The sequence below is a fragment of the Prunus dulcis genome, chromosome 7 (assembly GCF_902201215.1).
Source record: "Prunus dulcis chromosome 7, ALMONDv2, whole genome shotgun sequence".
NCBI classification, from domain to species: domain Eukaryota; kingdom Viridiplantae; phylum Streptophyta; class Magnoliopsida; order Rosales; family Rosaceae; genus Prunus; species Prunus dulcis.
Window position 1 is genome coordinate 14,288,073 of NC_047656.1, and position 20,338 is coordinate 14,308,410.

The following is a 20,338-nucleotide window of genomic DNA, read 5'->3' on the forward strand; positions in this document are numbered from 1 at the left end:
GAGTATTATTATTTTGGTGATAACTTCACAATTACGAATTATTGGCTTGACTCCATCACTATAACAGTATTTATTTGGTTGATTGTGTGTTGATAATTATAGCATGACTAAGATTGGTGTTACACGTGATATGAAGTTTTTTTAAGCATCTAAATCTAACTTTATTTGACTATAATAAAATGAGGAATTTTGAAAGCACTATTTTAACCTAAATGGTAGTTATACCTATATTTTTCTTCTAGTCATACAGCCGTATAGTTTCTGTGTCTATATATGAATATGAAATGAATGAAGGATGAAGGAAAAAGTTTGGGTGATTGGGTCAACCAAAGCGATGTATGATATCGGGATTGGTGCCACCTTTTGAAGAATTAACACGTCCATCACTCACATCTTATTTTAAAGAAAATAACAAGACAGTACAAAATTGGAAAAAAGAAAAAGAAATGAAATTATTAGCTCTGCAGGGGCCCACTGTAATCACCTCCTTGAAGAAGCAAGCTGTGTTGATGGAATGGATCACAATGCTTTCACCGCTTTATTGACCTTGTTTCTTTATTATTATTATTCAAACTGTAGAGCTTAATTATCTGTCTTTTAATAATCACATTAAAAGACGAAGACCTTGACCTTAAAAATAATTTGCTGCATGGAAGTGCATGCCATGCATTTTGGCCTCTCACAGGCAGCAGCTGCCTATAGCTCTGCCAGATTTATAAGATTTCCATCGTTTTTCACAAAAGGATGGATATTCAACTTCATCCATGTGCCAATTTGACATTAGTTTAATACATTTTTCTATAAATACGATTCCGTACACAATGCAAATACGTATAAGATAATCACTCCACGAGTGTAATATTTTCATGTTTTCATACAGAGTACAAAGTCGTGCCCACATCGAGGACGGATCTAGGCATGGGCTAGAGCTAGAGCTCACTCTAGCCCAGTGCTAAATTTAGAGATGAATGAAATTAATGTTAATTTTATAAGTTAAACTCAAGTTAATTAAAAATAGTCCACTTCTCTTTGTTGAAATTAGTCAGCCTATCACAACCATAAGATTTCATCTTTAGAGGCACCCCCACACATCAAACATCATGTTTTTCTATCACCCACTCATGTAAGCTATAACTTTTTATTCGAACCTGAGAGTTTAGAAGTAGTAGGTCTCCTCCTCTTTAAAAATATATCAACCTATGTCCAATGGGTTCTTTAATATTAGGAAGTTTCTCTCTTACTTTTTGTTTAATTTCCAATTTCAATTGTTATTGTTTGCATTATATGATTTAGAGTTTGGATGTTAAATTTTGGGAATTTTTTTCTTATGCAATTTGCTGATTTAATCTATTCATTACTTGATCTCTGCTTTTATATAGTCTAGTTGTCTCTTAGTTTTGTTGAATGCTTGTAGCTTGTTATGTGCAAATTGTAGATCTCTATGACTACACTCCCTACGTTTATGTGTACTCCCATAAAATTTTAAAATTGTTAATTGAAGAATAGTTGCTACCACTCATTTTCTTTGCATTAAAAAAAAAAAAAAAAACCTATAGCCTATATCCAATTAACCATGTAGACCCCTCATCAAAAAAACCATGTAAACCTGTTTTTAAAAAGAAAAAAAAAGAAGGTAATATAATGGATCTCCCATTGAAAAAATACAATTCACCGCTATAAAATTTCTTAGGTCTGCCTTTGCGTGTCGCAATTAGTTATTAAACAGATTATCTTATTTTTATCACCTTAGGATTAGATAAAGCAGCAATGTTTGAATCCAAACTACAGAGATCATGTGTTTGTTGTTTATAATGACTTAAATGTGTGTATGAATCGTTTATGAGAAACCAATTTGTCTTCCTCTAAAAAGGACAGTGATGTAACACTCATTTAGCTTAATTCATTTCATTCTGTTTAGTCGGCTAACTGATAAAAAAGGAATTAGGAAAAAATAATGATTCAATTGAAAAAGTATACTTGGAAGGATTAGTTTATAATTCCATGCATTTGTGTTTTTAATGGACAATGATTATATTAAGAATCAAGTAAAATTGAATGATTGAAACGTGGCTTGGCATGATGTGATGTGGTTTTACATGAATTCATATGTTTATCAGAGTAGTTGCACCTGATTGTGGTCCAGTTCATAGATTTCATGGAATTTATTTGAGGACACGTGGCTTTCTCCCCCATGAACTTAGTATCTTCTATGTCTATTTCACTGCCAATTTGGTTTTAGGTTGAGCATCTTTAATAGCCACTTTAACAATTTTTTTTTTTTTTTTTTTGGGGTCAATTAATGTTCATTAAAACTCAAAAATGATAAGAAAATAAATAGAGAATACAAAGGCTAAAAAGGACAAATGCAGAAACAAAGTACCACAAGCATATAGAAGATTAGACTAAAAACCAGTATAGTAACAAATCCTCCCCACATAAAATCAAAATAAAGCACAAGGAAGATTAGACTAAAAACCTCTTCAATAGCTTTGGAATGCTAAAATAGGCGGGCATCTCCAATCATCTTCTAAAATGTGCTAGTTTTGTCTCCGTCGTCAAATTTGTTAATTTTTTTTTTGGGGTAAAATTCATGAAAGCTTATCAAAAAATTGATACGTTTGACAATTAGGTGTAAATTGATGCGTTTTAAAAAAAAAAGAAAAAAAAAAAGGATAGTTCATATCGAAATTTAAAGTCAAAGAGGAAAATCGGAAGAATGTCATAAATTTAGGGGACAATGATAAATTTTCACATTTGTTTTAAACTATTATTATTATTATTATTATTATTATTTGCCTTGCATTGAACAATGCACGTTCACACCATAGAGCATGACATTTGGTATTTTTAATTGGTCACATAACGTGAGACAGAGGAAAATAAACTTACTTTTTTATGAAATAAAATTGTATTAATTACTTTGGATTATCCATCCACCGTGGCGGACGTAGTCCCAGTCGAATCCTAACCCACCCGGCAAACTCGAGAAAGTAGAGTGTCGCACTTAATTCATGTGCACCAGGGTGTACCTGCCCATCTCTCACAACTCATAAATTAGACATGTTAACATTGGCCCAAGACTGGGGATATATTTCCAGCCTATTAACACCAAACGTAAGAACAACAACATCAATTTTACATGGGCCCAGAAAACTTCCCAAATACATGGGAGCAGAAAACAAGACAATATAAGCTTTAACTTCAAAATCCCAGCAGCACCATAGAAATCCATTGATCTTTGTCTCTCATCCTTTGCCTTGTATTCCGAGTTCCAAATATCTTTGACTTTCACCACAAATTTACAGCTTTAACTCTCCCTTCCAGATCCAGCCATGTCAAAGCTCTTTCCTCATTTCCATGCATCTCCACCTGCTCAAAGCCCCGTGTTATTTTCCCCATACAAAAGAAAACTTAATATTAATCAGTCCTCCTAATAAGTCAGAACCACATATGCTCATGCATCCTCTTGTAACTTGGTCAATTCATATAGATATGGTTTTTTATTTTGGTTGATAGAAACTAAACGAATTTTAGTCAAATTAAGATTAGACCTCGGATTCAGGCAAGAAAAAAAAATTCACAGATTTCTTTTTCGTAGACATCTACATCAGCAAATGAAAAGGAGAGAGTAAATTTAACACTAACCAGAAAGTTAATCTGAATCAGAGGACATCTGAGAACGAGGATCCAATGTCGTGATCATTTTCGACAGCACCTCACCCATTTCTTCTAATTCATCCTTTGCAAATCCCCAACTTCTAACTAACTCAGCCCCAGGCGCTCCTCTGGCAATCCCAAAGCTACGAAGACTTCCCAATCTATTCTCCAAGAATGGTAAAACAGCACTGCTAGACCGTAGTCTAGCTGCCATAGGAATGGAATGGACATCAAGTGATCCCCTTGATGGAGAATCAATAATTGGGGTGCTCAAAAGCTCACCATGTTGGCCAACACGGTTCCCAAAGATTGAAGGAAAAGGCAAAGGTATTGGAAGTGGACATTGAGCCACGGACAGATGGCAGAACATTGGCCTTGTCGTTGCATGCTCATAAGCAGCATGAACCATATCTTTTACTTCAGAAACTGATGCCCGCTGACCTCTTGCTGAACAGAAACGATCAATTAGAATATAATACGCATCCAGTCTCCATAATCCCAATTGTACATTTGATAATATTTTTCCCAAACTCACACCTTCATTGACTAAGTTGTTCTAGGTACTATGTAACAAGAGTGGAATTTCCAGTTTCACCAATGACTTGTAATTTCACAAGCATCTATAAATTCATATTGCCTCTAAATAACAAGTTAACTAGTTATACAATTTACATCCATAAAATGCAGAGATGATTCAGAATGTAATCAAAAAGGCAATGATTGCAATGAAAGAAATAAAAAAAGAAAACCAGTGCAGTATTATCACAAGAGTGACATTTTTGGAGATGTTCTTGCTAAATAATACAGATTCGGGCAATAGAACATTTTTTTGTGGTGCAATGCATCGGCTATGTTTATCTTGTAACCTCTGATATATGCTTTTAAGTCCCCAAAGTTCCAGTTAAGATATGGCAGCAGATGTTCTTACTATTGTATAAAATGTTGTGACCCAAAGAAAAAAAAAAAAGGGATGTATCCTTATGCTTCTAGTTTTGTTTTGTTTTTTTGTTTTTTTTTCAAAGCCACGCACCCAAATTCACATTGCTCTAGCCACTAAGGCAGAGTGTAACTAGTAAATTGCATACTCAGAAAATATGATCGCTTAAAGAAATTCCAGAAGCACAACATATGAACTATCTTAAGTGAGCATGTTTAACATTCTCAGGAGTCTAATGAAAATAATAATAAAAAGAACTGATGTTCACTCCAAAACAGTACCTGGTCCTAGGGCCCCGTGGACTGAGATGGATTCTACTGATTGTAAGTCCTCAATATCCTTTGCTATCTCTGGTGTCAATGGCTGCAAATGACGTAGCAAAGTTTGCTCGACCTGATTCCCTGTTTATAATGCCAAATAATTAACCAAAATGATTGCTAATAACAAAGGGCTTAATGTGAAAACCGACTGAAGTAATTACCAGTTAAAGAAGGGGCTGGCATTGCAGCATCCAGAATGGCAACCATATTCTGCCTAGTTTGCCCTGATAGGATTTGCACAACCTCATTAACAGTCACGGCACCAGAAGCATAAGATGAGTCTGCAGTGGGCCCAAGTGGTTCCATTCGAAAAGGGAGACTAAGAGAATGTAGGGTAGCAGCATAAGCTGCACTGCAGTGATACGGCTTTTCATCATTGATGCAGAGAAATGTTGAAGCTTTGCCTTTCAAATCAAGTGGACAGAAGATTAGTCCACAAGAAAGTGTAACTTCTTTAAAACAGAGAAACTAAGAGAGTATCAACACTGATCATAGAAAATGAAGAACAAACTACTGGTTCAAACAAAGCTTTAAAACCTAGGCTCTATATTAAGTATGCCAATATTCATTCAGGGGGAAATTTAGCAGCTCAAGCACAGAATTGGTACTCATTTTTTCCTGATTAATAGGATTAAATCAGATAACTAAGAGAGAGAGAGAGAAAAAGGCTGCAGAATCACAATGCTACAGCAACAGTATGTAAACTGACTCTGAGGAGGCTAGAGAATCAATCATGCAAATAATACATTCAATAAGAGCAATATTTCTTACTTCTACTCAATGAGGGTAACCCCACGGGAACGATCAGTTTACATAACGATGATAGCCTTGAAAATGAAACAGCATCGTGAAGCTTCCTACTGACTCTCTGCTTCTGGCTTCTGGGATCCACGGAAGAACCAGGACCACGCACAGCATAGAGCAACACTGGAGCATTCGTATATTCATCTGCAATACTCTCCAGAACATCCACAGCTAGAGGAGAAAAACCCCCCGAGTCATCAACAATAAATTGAAAACCCTGTCAAAATACAAATTCATATTGAAGATCCCAACATTGAGAGGCTGATACAAAGCAGGGAGCACCAAAAACTCATTAACTGAAAATACTATACTACTTTTGTCGAAGTTAATATTAGCCAATGAATCTTTCAGTCTCTAAAAGCTTCAAGATGCTCACAATCCATGTAAACATAATTCATGTAGCATACACGTCGTTTTAATACAAATTCATAAATAGAGTAAGACACACTGGTCCATAACTACAAGGACCCTGTTTATACACCATATTGGACAGTCTCAGACACTAGCTTTCTCAAGGTTAAAATAAAGTACATGATCAAAAATCAGTAGACAGTATTTCTAGAGTACATGATCAACTCGACTAGCACTAATTGACAGCTTGTTTAGATCAAACGTCCCACCCAACATCCCCTATCAATTAAGCCAGGAAAAAGATGTAAATAAGTCAAAGTATAGGACAACAATTTATACTAGTAAAATACCTGAATATGGTCACACTCTTCTACGAAAAAGCGAAGCCTCCCACTAATTTCTTCTCCCTGCAAACCCCCAGATAAGGATTCCCTTCCAATCCCGTAATTGTCAAATTTCTGAGGATCCACCCACAATCCACTTAATTCATATAAACTTTGGGGATGATACTCAACTTTTGAAAAGTCAGTCCAGTATTGGACACCATTTTCTAAACTCTCCACTTTATCCCTGTCATGAATTTCTGTTCGAGGATTCTCTCCACCAGTGACACCATTTTCAAAAGTCAAAGAATTTTCCTGCTCTTCCCCGTACAAACTTTGCAAGAACAAATTCTTTTTATGAGGCTCGGCAGCATGAGTAGAAACATTACCACCCCTGCACATTGGTTTAGAGACAGTAAAATCATCTAACACAACATATAAAGAAGAGCGCAAACAAAATGCATAATTTTTTAAAACCTTTTTAAAAAATGTTTTACCATGTCAAAATATTTGATGATGCAGATGAACCCTCATCATACAATGTACCACGTGAGCTCATAGACCCAAGGGACCCTGCAAAAGTCAAAAATTGAAAGTTTGCAACTTCCATACATTTCAAGGCCACTAAATACACAAACCCAATTGCAGTTTTCAAGTACCTTGAAGATCAACAGAAACCAGGCGGGGAGTGTAAGTCAAAGTACCCTGTTGATGTCATGTGTGCAAGTCTCTAAGTAGAAGAAGGTGAAGCAAAACATTTGAATCAAAGTAAAACAAATAAAAACAAAAAATCTGCACACCTGGTGCGTCTCACCAGAGCGGTAGAGCACGTCCATGTTCAAAGACTGATTCTTGAATACTGGGTCAGCATAAGGGTCTTCCGCCAACCCATTTAGCTCATCCTTCAAGAATATATGAATGAATATGTTAATCAACGAAAGAAGTTGAATGGCAGAGTCGGTTAATGGGTGTGTGAGTAAAGCTTGTGTTTGTGTATGTACCTGGAAGTTCCAGAAATGTGAGCCCACAAAGTTTGCAAAGCTTCCAACTTGGAGGGTGACGAGTTCTCTCATGGTTTCGGAACCAGCAGAGCTGCCAAGGGATCGGAGCGAGGGAACGAATTTGGAGCCAAAGGGGTTTTGAGAGACAAAGGAAGACTGAGACGCAGGACGGTGCGTTTTAGCGGTTTGCCAAAAGGATAAGCATTTAGTTGGGCCTATAAAACAAATCCAAGTCCATCTACCCAGAATAGGAAGAAGTGTACCAGCCTGGCCCTGGTGCACACACTTGCATGTTGGTCTGGGTTGTCTTTAAGCCTGCTTAGGATTCCCGTTAACAGAGGGGCTAGAATGAGGATTATAGCGAGGGGTTAAAATGAGGGAGTACTTAATAGTCGTCTAATTCGGTGTAGAGTTATTATTGGGCTATTGAATTGAACCCCTTCATTGTAACCCCTCAACATAGCCCCCTCATTATAGAAACTCCCTTATTTTAAGCCTGTTGCGATGTTGGAATTGCTTCCGAAAGAATTAAAAACTATACAGGTAGCCTTTGGTAGAAACTTTTATTTATTTATTAAAAACACAAAAACGTTTATAAATAGAAGTACTTACTACAAAAGAGTTTGATTGTCCAAGTGCTTTTTGAGAATAGTTTTTGACTATTTTACAAGCCCTTCATCCAAGGTCCTAGATTCGCTTCCCTCCTTCTCAAATATCATTTTGTTTTTTGTTTTTTTTTTTGGGTTAATTACACAATAGATGACCAACACGTTCACAAGTGAATATCACAGAACCTTTTTTCTACACCAATTGTATATAAGAATTTATCTCCACAAATTTGTTGACAACTTGTCAAAGTAGTGGATTTTTAGAATGGATGACATAAAAGAGTATTATAAACACGGGGGAAAAAACCAAAATCTTATTGGGTGATCGACCCATTTCTTCAATGAACAATTTTTATTTCAGGTGACTGGCACACGTTTTCATCACCACCACTGATTGTGCTCACAAACAATCTAAAGACAATAAGATATGTCAAAAAATCCGACAATACGAACAGAGAAATATCAAATGGTTGACATTGAAGCGAATAAAAAATGAAAATGTTTGGTGGTTAATGAACATAACAGGGCACAAGTAAAGGGCCATCTTTTGAATCATTGAGTTTTCTACCCAAAAGATTCTTGGGGCTCACCATATCAACTGTTTGAGATTCATGAATTTTAAAAAGAAATGTTGCTTTATCTTGAGGGCGACTGCTTTGTCGTGGATCCATAATTATCTTTGCATGACCCTCGCTGTAAGGCGAGATTATTCTATTTACCAAGAAAACTGGTGAACTTATTCAATGTAGAAATGGATATCATAAAAAATGTTGATTAGGTCCCAGTTTCATTTGACAGTGACTTTTGAGTTTTCAATATGCAATATACCTATCAACCACCACTACCATGGACATGACAGAATTGAGGCTTGCAGATGCCATGACATTTTATTTGGAGAGAGATTTTATACAACATAGGTTTATATATAATTTAAAGCAAACCACCACAAAGATTTGTAATGGTAAAAAGCATGCAATTGTTTTAGCTACAGAAAACAAAAGTTGGTAGTTGAGAAGTGATGTGCACGCTAGAGAGAGAGAGAGAGAGAGACAGAGAGAGACAGAGAATAAGATGGCCTGCTACTAAGAATTCAACGACAATGCAAGTGCCAAGGTTTATGAACAAATGAACAAGTCCAAGGACCAAGTTTGGGGTAAAATAGCCAGCCTTTCCCCTTTATTTTGCAAGCTGGTGATCAGATGTTTAGGATTCAGTTGAACAAAAATTTGATCTTTGTTTGATGACAAGCAGCAAGGCAAACCCTCTAATTTTGGCATGGAAAGAAGACAATCGGTTACAGATACACTTGTATTCTCAGGATGGAGTTAGATTTTCATGTTAAATTTCCACAATGACAGTTAAGGATTTTGAAACCGCTGAGGCTTAGCCTAGGTGACAAGAAAAGGATTAGGATAAGTCATGGGTTCAATCTCATAATCCAATGTACTAGAAAAAGTTCAAAGGGATTTGATAAACTTTCGGGTTCGGACCCGATGCCAATAAGGTTTGTGAACTTCTGAAGGCAAACAATATGTAGCAGAAATCTGATGGATAAAGATTTCAATTTGAACCTCTCAAGTTGAGATACTAGAGCATAACTAATAGAAAAGATGTTAAACCATACAAATAAAATAAAGTGAATATTATGTTGGGAACATTTTCATCTTACTTCCTATTGTATAAAAGAACCAGATGAAGAAACTTGCTCTAACAATGGCAAATTCACATCTCCTCTTTCTAAAGCAGTGCCTCCAAATATTTATAAAAAAAAAACTTCAGCTGCATATCTCTTCTCTTTTTGCTAAAGGTACCTTATTACTATTACTCATAATTCAGAGACTATGATTCCCCATGTATGTTTGTATCTGCAAAATTCATGGGGGATGATTGTATGTCTATACATCTCCTCCTTGGTTGTTGTGAAGAAGCCCACCTTTCCAACTCTGGCCATCTGATTTCTCATCTTCTTCTGCTTCTCTGCTGTTGTCTGACTCACCTCCAGTTGTAGATCGACCTTTGGCAAACTCACCTGGAAGGAGAGGACCTTGTGGAGAACCAGACTGTGAGTTGTTTGCCTTAGAATGGTCTGCACTGTGATCTAGGGGCATCCATATGCCATTGCCTTTGGCAGCAGAAGAAGCCGGTAGCTTTCGGACATGAAGCCTGTATTTCTGCACAGACAAATCAGACAAACACATGAGCAACCACTCAGACAGGAAAGGAAAATTATAATTATAGATGAGAGAAACAAAATTAAGTAACGAACCTGCAAATGGCTTTTCACTTCATCATTGGTGAGACCATCCACCTGCATAAGCTCTCTTATCTGCTTAGGAGTGGCTACTACAAAAAAAAAAAAAACACACAGATAAGGAACAAGCGCATAAAATCAAAAAATAAGGGAGAATTTGATTCAAATAATTTGAAAGAAGGACTAAATTCAAGTTGTTTGGCATAGAAGCATAAAGATCAAGTATTTTCTAAAATTGTCACGCTGTTGAAAGACCTGAAAACCAACAATAAGTCTTACAACTTCACAAGTGGAAGTGCAAGATTCCACCCACTAAATTCAATTTCTTAAGAAAAATTCTGAATTGGAAAGGAGTAAAGGACCAAAGACCAAGCAGATTTTCCAATTCCAATTTCCAGTCCAAGTTCAACTTCTTCCCCCTGCATATTTTTCCCATCCTATTTTTCAAGAAAGCAAAATCAATCAGCTTAATTATATTATTTTCTAGTCTCAAGCTCCAACCTTGTGTTCCTCCAAGCTGCTGAAGAGATTCAACAAAGCGGCGGTGAAGCTCAGGTGACCAGCATCGCCTTTGCTTCCTAAAGGGTTGTTGCTGCTGTGATTGCTGTTGAGGTTTGTTCTGTAATTTGAGTTGGCCTGCCAAACCAGAACCTGAACCACCTCTGCAGTTGTTGTTGCTCTTAATGTTTGTATTGTTTGAAGCATCCAGTGCTTCAGACATCAATGGAGTCATAAGAGAAAGGCTTGGGACCTGTGAGACCTCCTTGTCATCCTTAAGACAAGTTCCTGTAAAACCAGACTCATATTGTTCCTTGAATGGCACAAATGTCCTTCCCATGGCTCTGTTATTACTTGGCTCAATTGGGTTCTCAGGCACCGACCGATCATCTTCTTCGTTCCTCTGTGATATGCACACAAAAAATCAAGAAGATTATGAAAATTCTGCAAAATCCCAATAAAGTTCCAGCCTTTAACAAGATTATTTTCAGGGAAAAAAAAGGAAATTTAGAATTTAACCGTTCTGAGTCCTGATACAGAGTCGTGTTTGTTGTACTCAAAAATATTGAGGCTTGTGCTCCAAAGCTGAGCAGAGCTCATCCAGTTCTTCTTGTCACTGTTTTCCTTTCCCAAAACTCCCCCTCCATTCTCATCCAGATTACCCTTCAATGGTATGAATTCTTCTATCACAGGCCGATCTTCCATTTTCTTACACTGCATTACTTTCTCCTTCAACCTCTCAATTGCTGCATACCCATCAAATCAAACCAATCAATCATAAATAAAAAACCCCACCTAAAAAATATTAATAATCTTGAAGGAAAAAAATATGATAATCAGAGAACCCACCATCCTTTAAGAGCAGCATGCAAAGAGGAAGCTCGCGCTTGAAAACTTCAATCTTTCTCATTTCATCTTCGAGCCTTTTCACATAAGCATCAAGCTCTGACGACCTCTGAGAGCTATCTTCCATGGTTGAGAGCTGCGCGAGGAAGTCAGAGATTGTTTTTGGGATAAACACCAGACTGGTGTCCAAGCTCAGCTCCATTTTTCACTCACTCTGTTGTTTCTCTCTCTGTGTCTCTCTTTCTCTCTCCGTGTCTCGGTCTCTAGCATTGCCCAGATAAAACCTGATAAGGAACAGAGAGGCCAATTTATATGTGTAAGGGAATTTCAGATTCAGGACACACAAAGATTCAGTGCTTCGCATACGGGTCGTCGCGTCTCTGGGTCAACTCGGAAACTCAGTTCATTGACTCGGGTCCGAGTTTTGACGGTGGAATCTTTGGAATCCGTACTCACGCCGCGAAAATGTAATAATTGATCGTTATTTTTATTTTCTATTTTTACTTTCGGTTGGTATTTTGTGGGGTGCCCTGTTCAAGATTCTTTATTAGGTGGGTTAAAAGGAATCGTTGACCTCACCGTATTAATGCGAGAAGATTGAGGGCACTTTGGTCATCAAGGGTAAAACTTTTATTTTTGGGTGACTCAGAATTAGTGCTTCATTTTTGGATCCTCTAATTTTCCCACTTAAACTTGCTTTTCTTTTTAAAATTATAACTTGTTTTCACTCTTTAATACAACTATATAAAAAAACTTGTTTTTGACACTATAACATGAAAAACAAAAATTAAACAAATACTTGGCCCCAACAACATTGCATTGTAAGAGAAATAAATCAATGCCTCCAATCACGCTATGTAAATATCTTGGAGGAAAAAATTTGAATAGGTTTTTTTTTTTTTGGGGGTAGAAACATAGATAGGATTATGGTAAATAAATTCTCACATCTAAGGCGAGAAAAATGGCATTTATCTTACACAATCTTCCGTATACGCTAAGATAGTTGCACAACAACAGATAATAGTATCTATAAAAACTAAAAATCTATATCCACCAATAGTCAGCAATTGCCTATAAATGAAAGCACATCAGGGCATTCCCAAAAAGAAAAAAGCTATAGTAGATACTCGACCATTACGATATTGCCAAATTTGCAAGTAAAGTTAGAATTTATAGTTGCCCAACGAAAACCCATTCTCGTCCAATGGCCTCAAGCCACTCAATAAATAACTGTTAAAGGATGTTGGCGTACGACAGCACTATCCAAACGAGAACTTTTCTCTTTTGCGTTTCAAAATGGAAGAAACCTTTGTTTATTATTATGTTAAAAATATATATAAGATTATAGTAAATAAATTCTCACATCTAAGGCGAGAAAGAGGGCATGTATCTTACACAATATTTTGTGTACGCCAAGACAGTTGCACAACAACATGAATCGTATCTATAACAATTTTGAATCTATATCCACCAATAGTCGGCAATTGCCAATGAATGAAAGCCCATTGGGGCCATTCTCGAAAAAAAAAGTGATAATAAACACTCGGCCATTACGATGCAGCCAAATCTGCTAGTAAAGTTAGAATTTATAGTTCCCAAGTGATAAACCCATTCTCGTCCAATGGCCTCAAGTCATTCAATAAATAATTGTTAAAGAATGTTGACGTACGACAACAACTATCGAAATAATAACTTTTCTCTTTTGCATTTACAAATTGAAGATTATTGAACATTTGTTGATTTTTTATATTAAAAAACCTCCGAGAATGACAATGGCATCATTATGATAAATAACTGAATTAACAAAAATAGAGTTAGTTGCAAGAATAATAGAGAGATTAATTGAATAGTTAGTTCGGAAAATAGTAACAACATGATTTTTGGCAGATGCACCAACAAAACTAGACTTTGTAGTATCTAAGTGACAAATCCTTGGATGCCAAATGATCTCGAGCTAGTCAACGATATAATTGTTAGAGAATATCGACGTAGGGCGAGAGTTATTAAAATTAGAGAATATCGACGTAGGGCGAGAGTTATTGAAATAAGGACTTTTATGTGTTACAATTAAAAATGTAGAAATTATTTTCATGATTTTTAGAGAAAAGAAACTCTAATAATTAGATCTTAATCTATATTAATCATGAACCGGATAAAATTGACAAAGCATTGGAGCAATTTATTAGAGTTAGCTGTCTAATCCTATTACCAAGATATCTCAAGGCCACTTTTGACATTTTTGGACGGATCACCGCGTCCGTAAACGACTAATACTGAAAATAACACTATCGATTACCAACTATGCCCTTGGCGATAGCATGGGTGGTTGGCTAGTGACACTCCATAAAGATTTTTTTAAAAAAGTAATTTTCTTTTGATGAGAATTTTGCGAAAGTTACCGTGCACTTATTAATACTTGTTTGTTGGTGTGTCAATTATGCAACCCCCCTCCCCCCAACCAACACCTCCAAGGGGCATCTAGAAATTTGTGGTTCTTTCTGATCATATTAGCTAATCACATAATTTCATAATAAAATGGAAATAATTATCCCTAATTGGGTAATTAGGACCCAATTAAATGGCCCAATTGATAGCATTAGGTTCAACATACCAAAAAAAAATTGTATATATATATTTAAAAAAAAATTTATAAAAAAAAGTACAAAACGTTTGCCATGTGAAAGATTTTTATTCCCTTTAAGTAAAGCAACTTTCCTAGACCGTTTATGGTTCATTCGTTACGGGTCCCAGGGCAACGCTAAGCACACAAAACAGAGCGGGAGCTGTGTCACCGCTAACCAGATACCGACACGTGGTGCACGATCCTTAAATCCGGAGCGGTGAGGTTCCTCTGCGGTGCGGTCTCGTCCGTCAATAGAAGAATGACATAATCGTGGGTTTTGTCCGGAATTTCATGGTTCATTTTCGATCGATTTTGTGCCTGTCGTAAGATTCCTCACCATGCAACCGACACGTGTCCATGGCAGCTAAAAATAGGGTGTTTCTTGTAATTTAGCTTTGTTGGGGATAAGGATTCTTTTGGGGATGGATGATGATGGGTTTTTGATTATTTTCTCTCAGGACAAATTGCCAAAAGATGCTCTCTCATTCAATATGACAACTATTTGCAACCATCCATTGTCTTTTAATTCTACATAATTCCATCGTTTTTAAGAATCCTTGACTTGCTTTTCCCTTGGATCCTTATTATAAATAAACAAGCTTGTTAAAAGTACTTACTTCAAATTATAATTAAGAAAGTCGATTTGGAGTTTAATCAAGAGCAGAACTATGAATTTTTTATAAGGATGTGCAGTAATTTTATTTTTTATTTAAGGAGTTAAAGAGGGTTGGATGAACTAATTTCTTTTGCGAGACCCAGTTCGTTTTATCACAAGTTGTCCTACATTGGTTTCTTATATTCATGTCATTGTGGATGCCCTACACTTGTAATATTTTTAAGAGAATACGAATATATACCAGTGATTTGCATGAATTCTCTTTAGAATCCACGTAAATGTTGTACGTCCAAGGAATATGGTTCTGTTGAAGAAATGCAATTCTAGTTTTGTCTACGTTTAAAACAGTATCTATGTTTAGATTTGGTTGGAGAATTTTGGATCGGATAATATAAAAAAAACCCTATTTATTTTAATTATTTGTCAAATTATGAGGTACCCAGTTAAAGAAAACATACAAACAATTCCATTATTCTTCTTTTATAATTAGTTGCATTGAAAAAATGGGTCTAGTTAGTATCAGAAATAGTTTACCAATCCAAATGAGTTACGTCCATTAATTCTTTCTTGTTCATGCCCTGCAACTGGAAAAGAATATTTGCCCTAATAGCAAGTAGGTCCCCTAGCTTCATTATGCTAATTATTCTGTTTGTCCAAATATAGATGGATCAAGTCTTTTGAGGCTTTGAGGCAATGGGGGCAGCTTCTGCTTTTGCTTAATTATCTTGGTTTGGAGTAATTTAATTACTTTGATAATGATGTTTTGGAACAATATATTTTGTGCGGCCCACGTTCATTTTCTGGTTTTTGTTTTGCTGCTAGCTAGCTGTATGCAAATGTGTCAAGTCCTGGTCCATTTACGTATACATGCTTGTTCGATTTGGAACTATGTTTGAACTCTTTATGTCATCACACTTATCGAAATGGAGACAATAATCAAGGTTAGAGACATCACTATTGGGTGAGCGGTGTAAAGAGTGACAATAATTGAGTTTTATGGTATAAAATAATAGGGTTTTTTACAGACACACAACTAAAATGTCGTAAGAGTTTGAACTTTAAACTTTTAGTTTGTGCAAATTAATGTTATTTTTCACTAAACTTAAACTAGATGCCGTTTGTATAATTAAATTAATTAATTAGATAAAAAAGAGAATAAAGAAATAATAGCGGTGATTAGAAAAGTACAAAGAAAAGACATTAATTAAAAATATAATATCATATAGAAAGATTTAAACACAAGACTTCAAATGTAGGAATAAGAGAAAGGTGTACAAATTTTGGTGAGGGTTTGGATGATTGCTAATTGTTACGTGCGGAGATAAAAGGGAATTTTGATCCTGCTTAAGAAAAGGTATTGGAATGGAGAATGACGCACCTATCAGTGGAAGCGGTACGCCGCATAGGAGAAAGAGGTACTTACACCTGTCCCGTCCAATCTTAAAAGCAATTACTCTCTCTCGCTCTCTTTATCTTGTGATGTTGCTTTTTAATGGTTGATCTACGTGTTTCCCACTACCGTTTGTTTTCCACTATTCAACTGTTACATAGTCGTACTCTCGTCGTACTTGTTTTCGGCACGAAGGGCAAAAGGAAAGGATAAAAAGGAAAATGCAAAAACTGCATATCGCCGTCTGTGGGAATCGAACCCACGACCACGTGGTTAAAAGCCACGCGCTCTACCAGCTGAGCTAAGACGGCTTGCTTGCTAGTTAAGCAGTTCTTTCAAATTTATATGACACAACGGTTCTCTCTACACTAGACGTGAAGTGACTTGTGAGTTAACATATATTTGTTGGGCCTAGATTTCTTGTAGGCAGGCCTATTCATAATCTGGCTGGTCTCAAGTCAAGCCCAGTCCTCGAAGAATAAAGACATGTGAATTTGGTTTCAGAAAAGGAGAAGCAGCGTATTCTAGATTGATTGAATAGTTCATGTTGCCCTTCATCTGCAAGAATTCTATAATGAGGACTTTATATATAGTCATCAGGTGAAGTCTTATATCTTAATTGTTGGATTAAATTGATTAACTATTTGATTAAATTGGTTAGCATGATCCAATGATTAAAAAATAGGACCTAAGGGCCATATATAAGGCCCTCACTATAGAATGATTCCTTTGACATGAGCCATAAAATATTGTTAGCAGATCACAAAAGAACAGTGAACTGTAAATTATCATCACATGCTAAAACCCATATCACAGAAGAACAATAAAAGCAAACCATAATGTGGTAAATGCACACAAAGACAACATAAGTCAACTGAGAAATGGCAACATCATAGCTAGCAATATGGTTCGTCATTGGGCAGGCTCGACCCTAAATTGTTGAGTTTAGGCTGCGCCACATGAGTTTTTTTGAATTTTCAAGTCAGATCGAGCTTAGACGAGTTGGACCGAGAGAGTTTTGACGGGCCAGACCGTGAGTGAGCCAATAGTTTTAAATCTTAAACTCAAATTCTATCCAAATCAAGAGCGGGCTAAACCTAAAAAAGAGACCGAATTAGAGTTTAACCCATTGAACCTCGAACTACCCACTTCAGCCTATGAACTTAAGGCCAAATAATAATCCCTATCTAGCAAGCATTTAAGTTCATCATCTTTCACAAGCCTTCTGCACGCTTCATATTTCTTTGAATTTAAAAAAAGGGAAGCATCTTTGAAATTATAATACTTCTCAATTATAGAAAGAGAATCGTATCCTTCACTCTGTCTTCACTTGAAGCAATCCTTATATTTTCAAAGTTGCCATCTCCTCCTGTCCCACACCACATGTGAAAAGAGTATTCTTCTATTTATTATAATTCTAAATGAATAATTTATGTAGACATGATATATTTTTTCAGTTAAACCACAAAGTTTTAGACTATGGTATGTATGTGACACTTTTTGTTCAACGGCAAGATTTAACTAGAAAAATTAATAATGCCTAGTTTCACTCCATAGTGTAGTCAACTCCATCAAGCCTCAATCAGCTCCGCCAACCTTCATCATGCTATATATATTGTTTCATTTTTTTAATATATCTTGTCTATTTAAATTTAGTGCTTTACACCTCATTGAAATATATAAAATTTATCATTTTCTATTACATATCTTAACATTTCTCACACTCGAGACATTTGGCTTTTGCTAAATCATGAGTGCGAACAAGATATGCACGAACTTTAAATCATATCATGTGAGTAAAATTTATATCTCAAAAAGTCTTGATGCAACTTAAATATATGTCACGTAAGATTAAACTTGTTTTAATTTTTTATTTATTTAAAAACTACAATTCCAATTCTTTTATGTTACATACTCTCTTGATTTTTATTTTTGTCCATCACTATTTAGGCCATAATCTTCACTCGAAAACTAAGGCATGTTTACGTATTAGTAATGGGTATGGGAGGAAAGAAATTGATTTCCATTCCTGACTTCCCCTGTGTTTACTTGCAATCAAGAATGAAAAAATAAGTGGACCGCACCTCAAAATCCGTAATCACATCCCCTCAAAACTAGGTATTAGATCAATTAGGGGAAGTAGTCGATACGATTCCCATTCCTGTTTTCTCTTATTAACGTCCAAAAATACCCTTACCATTTTACCATAATTTCAAAACACCCAAACCCTAAAAAAATAAAAACTCACGCCAAGAAGTTCCATGTATTTAATCTTATGAAGATTATGCAGGTTATTATTATTTGATTGTTTACTAGTTACGTATGTGAAAGATATATATTTATTGAAATTTATTTTTTCGTTTGAAATTTGCTCTAGACAAAGGTGTTATTAACATTATCAATGAACTAGGCTCATGTTGTTCATCTTGTTCAACATATTGATTCCTCATGTTTACACCGCCTTATTGGTTTGCTGCAGGATTAGTTTGGTCTTTGCCCATTTGAGAATTATATATGTGTTGTGGTGAAAATGTACAGGGCATTTTAGTAATCAAATTAATTTGGATTCTAATTAATGAAAGTTAGTAAACAATAACAATGGGAATCAACCCCATTCCTTTGCTAATTCCATATGTTTAATAAACATCTTAATGAGACTGATTCTTCCCATACCGATTCAGTAGTTCTCCGATTCCTAAATTCTCTGATTCCTTACTTTCTCCATTATTGATATGTAAACATACCCAAAGAAGAAATCCTTACAAATTTTCAAACTAATATAATTAACGGTAGGAAATAGCCAATTTGGCATAGACGTACTTTTTAATGTACATGCATCTATCATATGTATCCTTTTCATCAGATCAATACCTTTAGGAAAGAAGTTTTAAAAAAAAGACCTGAAATCAACGTCCCACTCAGTGCACAATTGGCCACAAACCATTATCCCTTTGCTTATGGGTTTTTTCAACTTTTATGCTATATCTTGGCCAACCGTCCAAAGGGGACGAGGAAAAGACAAAGGCTATTGAAAGTGAAAGATAAGAACCTGAATCAGAATAAAGGTACCTTCAATCTCGAATCATTCCAGAAAGCACAAATTGTAATTAAAAACCTCACAGTAACTTCTCGACTCATCCTACAATTTTTTAAGGGGCAGGTCCCATGTGTTTTGAGTAATGCATTCTCTTCCTATACTTGTATTGCTTAACAAATGCTTACATTGCTACACTCCAAATATAGACCAACGATCACAATATGAATTGTTTGTTTGAAAATTGCTTAAATGTGAGGTTCAAATTTATAGTCTAGCGACAAAACATTTGTTTTGCAAGAGAATCACCCTCGTCGACTTGAGGATTCTAATTTTTGTTTATACCACCAAGTTTACATAGTAAACTATCTTTTAATGAATTTTCACCGTTCAGTTATATAATCATATACGTGAAAATAAATTATAAATGCATCTGCTTAAATTTGATAAAACGTTATAAATAAGTATGATGAGGACATATATCATGGTTTTGACTTTTCAAATTGAGGACTGAACTGATTGAGCCGAATTGGTTCAATTTTCTAACCAATTTCAAAAATAAAAAGAGACAATATCAAATCAAAGCTAATAGGGTCTAACCCAATAAAAAATGACATTAACTTGCAAACGAGTGGTCAGTTTTCCAAAATTGAAGTTAGAAAGGCGGAACCCTAGAAAAGATTAGTGTGTCACCTCAGTGAGGTGAGGGTTATTTAAGGAGAACCACCTCTTATCTTGGTTATGTTTGATCGTTTTGTGAGTTGGTGGTATCCTTGACGACATCATCAGAACCTGCCTTGCCAAACGGGCTAATAGATTCCACTGAATATCCTTCTGCTGTTTCAATATGCTTAGCGTGCTTTTACACGATTACTCACCCTTCACTTGATTAACGTCTCACTCTAGAATTATTAACACCCACCGTTGGATCCTTTCCCCAAATTATCGTAGCCTGTGGCGCGTCACAGTGGACCTTTCCTCTTGGCAGAATTATCCGAATTAAGGGCCTTTCAGTCATTTATGAGGAGAAGGCGGAGCAAATCATAATCGACAAAACCAGACAAGCAAACCAACCAACC

At 35.9% G+C, this 20,338-nt stretch overlaps 2 protein-coding genes and 1 non-coding gene across 5 annotated transcripts; all 3 read right to left on the reverse strand.

Annotated features, from left to right (window-relative positions):
• Positions 1-3,038: 3,038 nt before the first annotated feature.
• On the reverse strand, positions 3,039-7,565 carry LOC117636197 (protein misato homolog 1). Of its 2 annotated transcripts, none has more exons than XM_034370699.1 (10): positions 7,394-7,565; positions 7,193-7,294; positions 7,052-7,097; positions 6,890-6,965; positions 6,420-6,786; positions 5,686-5,935; positions 5,076-5,318; positions 4,876-4,995; positions 3,646-4,104; positions 3,039-3,369 (listed from the first exon to the last, which is right to left on the reverse strand). In XM_034370699.1, the coding sequence occupies exons 1-9, from the start codon at positions 7,463-7,465 to the stop codon at positions 3,653-3,655; spliced, it is 1,728 nt and encodes a 575-aa protein (XP_034226590.1). In that variant the 5' UTR covers positions 7,466-7,565; the 3' UTR covers positions 3,039-3,369; positions 3,646-3,652. The 2 variants fall into 2 exon arrangements, with proteins under 2 accessions (XP_034226590.1, XP_034226591.1); XM_034370700.1 differs by having other exon boundaries at positions 7,207-7,294; positions 7,394-7,417.
• Positions 7,566-9,580: 2,015 nt separating this feature from the next.
• On the reverse strand, positions 9,581-11,876 carry LOC117636031 (transcription factor HHO5). 2 transcript variants are annotated; one of them, XM_034370457.1, is made up of 5 exons: positions 11,600-11,876; positions 11,270-11,496; positions 10,754-11,153; positions 10,268-10,344; positions 9,581-10,172 (listed from the first exon to the last, which is right to left on the reverse strand). In XM_034370457.1, the coding sequence occupies exons 1-5, from the start codon at positions 11,796-11,798 to the stop codon at positions 9,897-9,899; spliced, it is 1,179 nt and encodes a 392-aa protein (XP_034226348.1). In that variant the 5' UTR covers positions 11,799-11,876; the 3' UTR covers positions 9,581-9,896. The 2 variants fall into 2 exon arrangements, with proteins under 2 accessions (XP_034226348.1, XP_034226349.1); XM_034370458.1 differs by having other exon boundaries at positions 9,597-10,172; positions 10,268-10,341; positions 11,600-11,874.
• Positions 11,877-16,463: 4,587 nt separating this feature from the next.
• On the reverse strand, positions 16,464-16,536 carry TRNAK-UUU. The gene has a single exon. It is a non-coding gene; the product is annotated as a tRNA-Lys (tRNA).
• Between the last annotated feature and the right edge of the window lie 3,802 nt (positions 16,537-20,338).

Excerpts from the sequence above, each read along its gene's own strand:
- LOC117636197 (XM_034370699.1), bottom strand. The coding sequence starts at position 7,465 with ATGAGAGAACTCGTCACCCTCCAAGTTGGAAGCTTTGCAAACTTTGTG. Across the intron at positions 4,996-5,075 it reads GCCAGCCCCTTCTTTAACTG|GGAATCAGGTCGAGCAAACT; the intron begins GTAATTACTTCA and ends CATTATAAACAG. Across the intron at positions 4,105-4,875 it reads CCACGGGGCCCTAGGACCAG|CAAGAGGTCAGCGGGCATCA; the intron begins GTACTGTTTTGG and ends GTTTCTGTTCAG.
- LOC117636031 (XM_034370457.1), bottom strand. The coding sequence starts at position 11,798 with ATGGAGCTGAGCTTGGACACCAGTCTGGTGTTTATCCCAAAAACAATC. Across the intron at positions 11,497-11,599 it reads CATGCTGCTCTTAAAGGATG|CAATTGAGAGGTTGAAGGAG; the intron begins GTGGGTTCTCTG and ends ATGGGTATGCAG. Across the intron at positions 10,173-10,267 it reads AAGTGAAAAGCCATTTGCAG|AAATACAGGCTTCATGTCCG; the intron begins GTTCGTTACTTA and ends TTGTCTGTGCAG.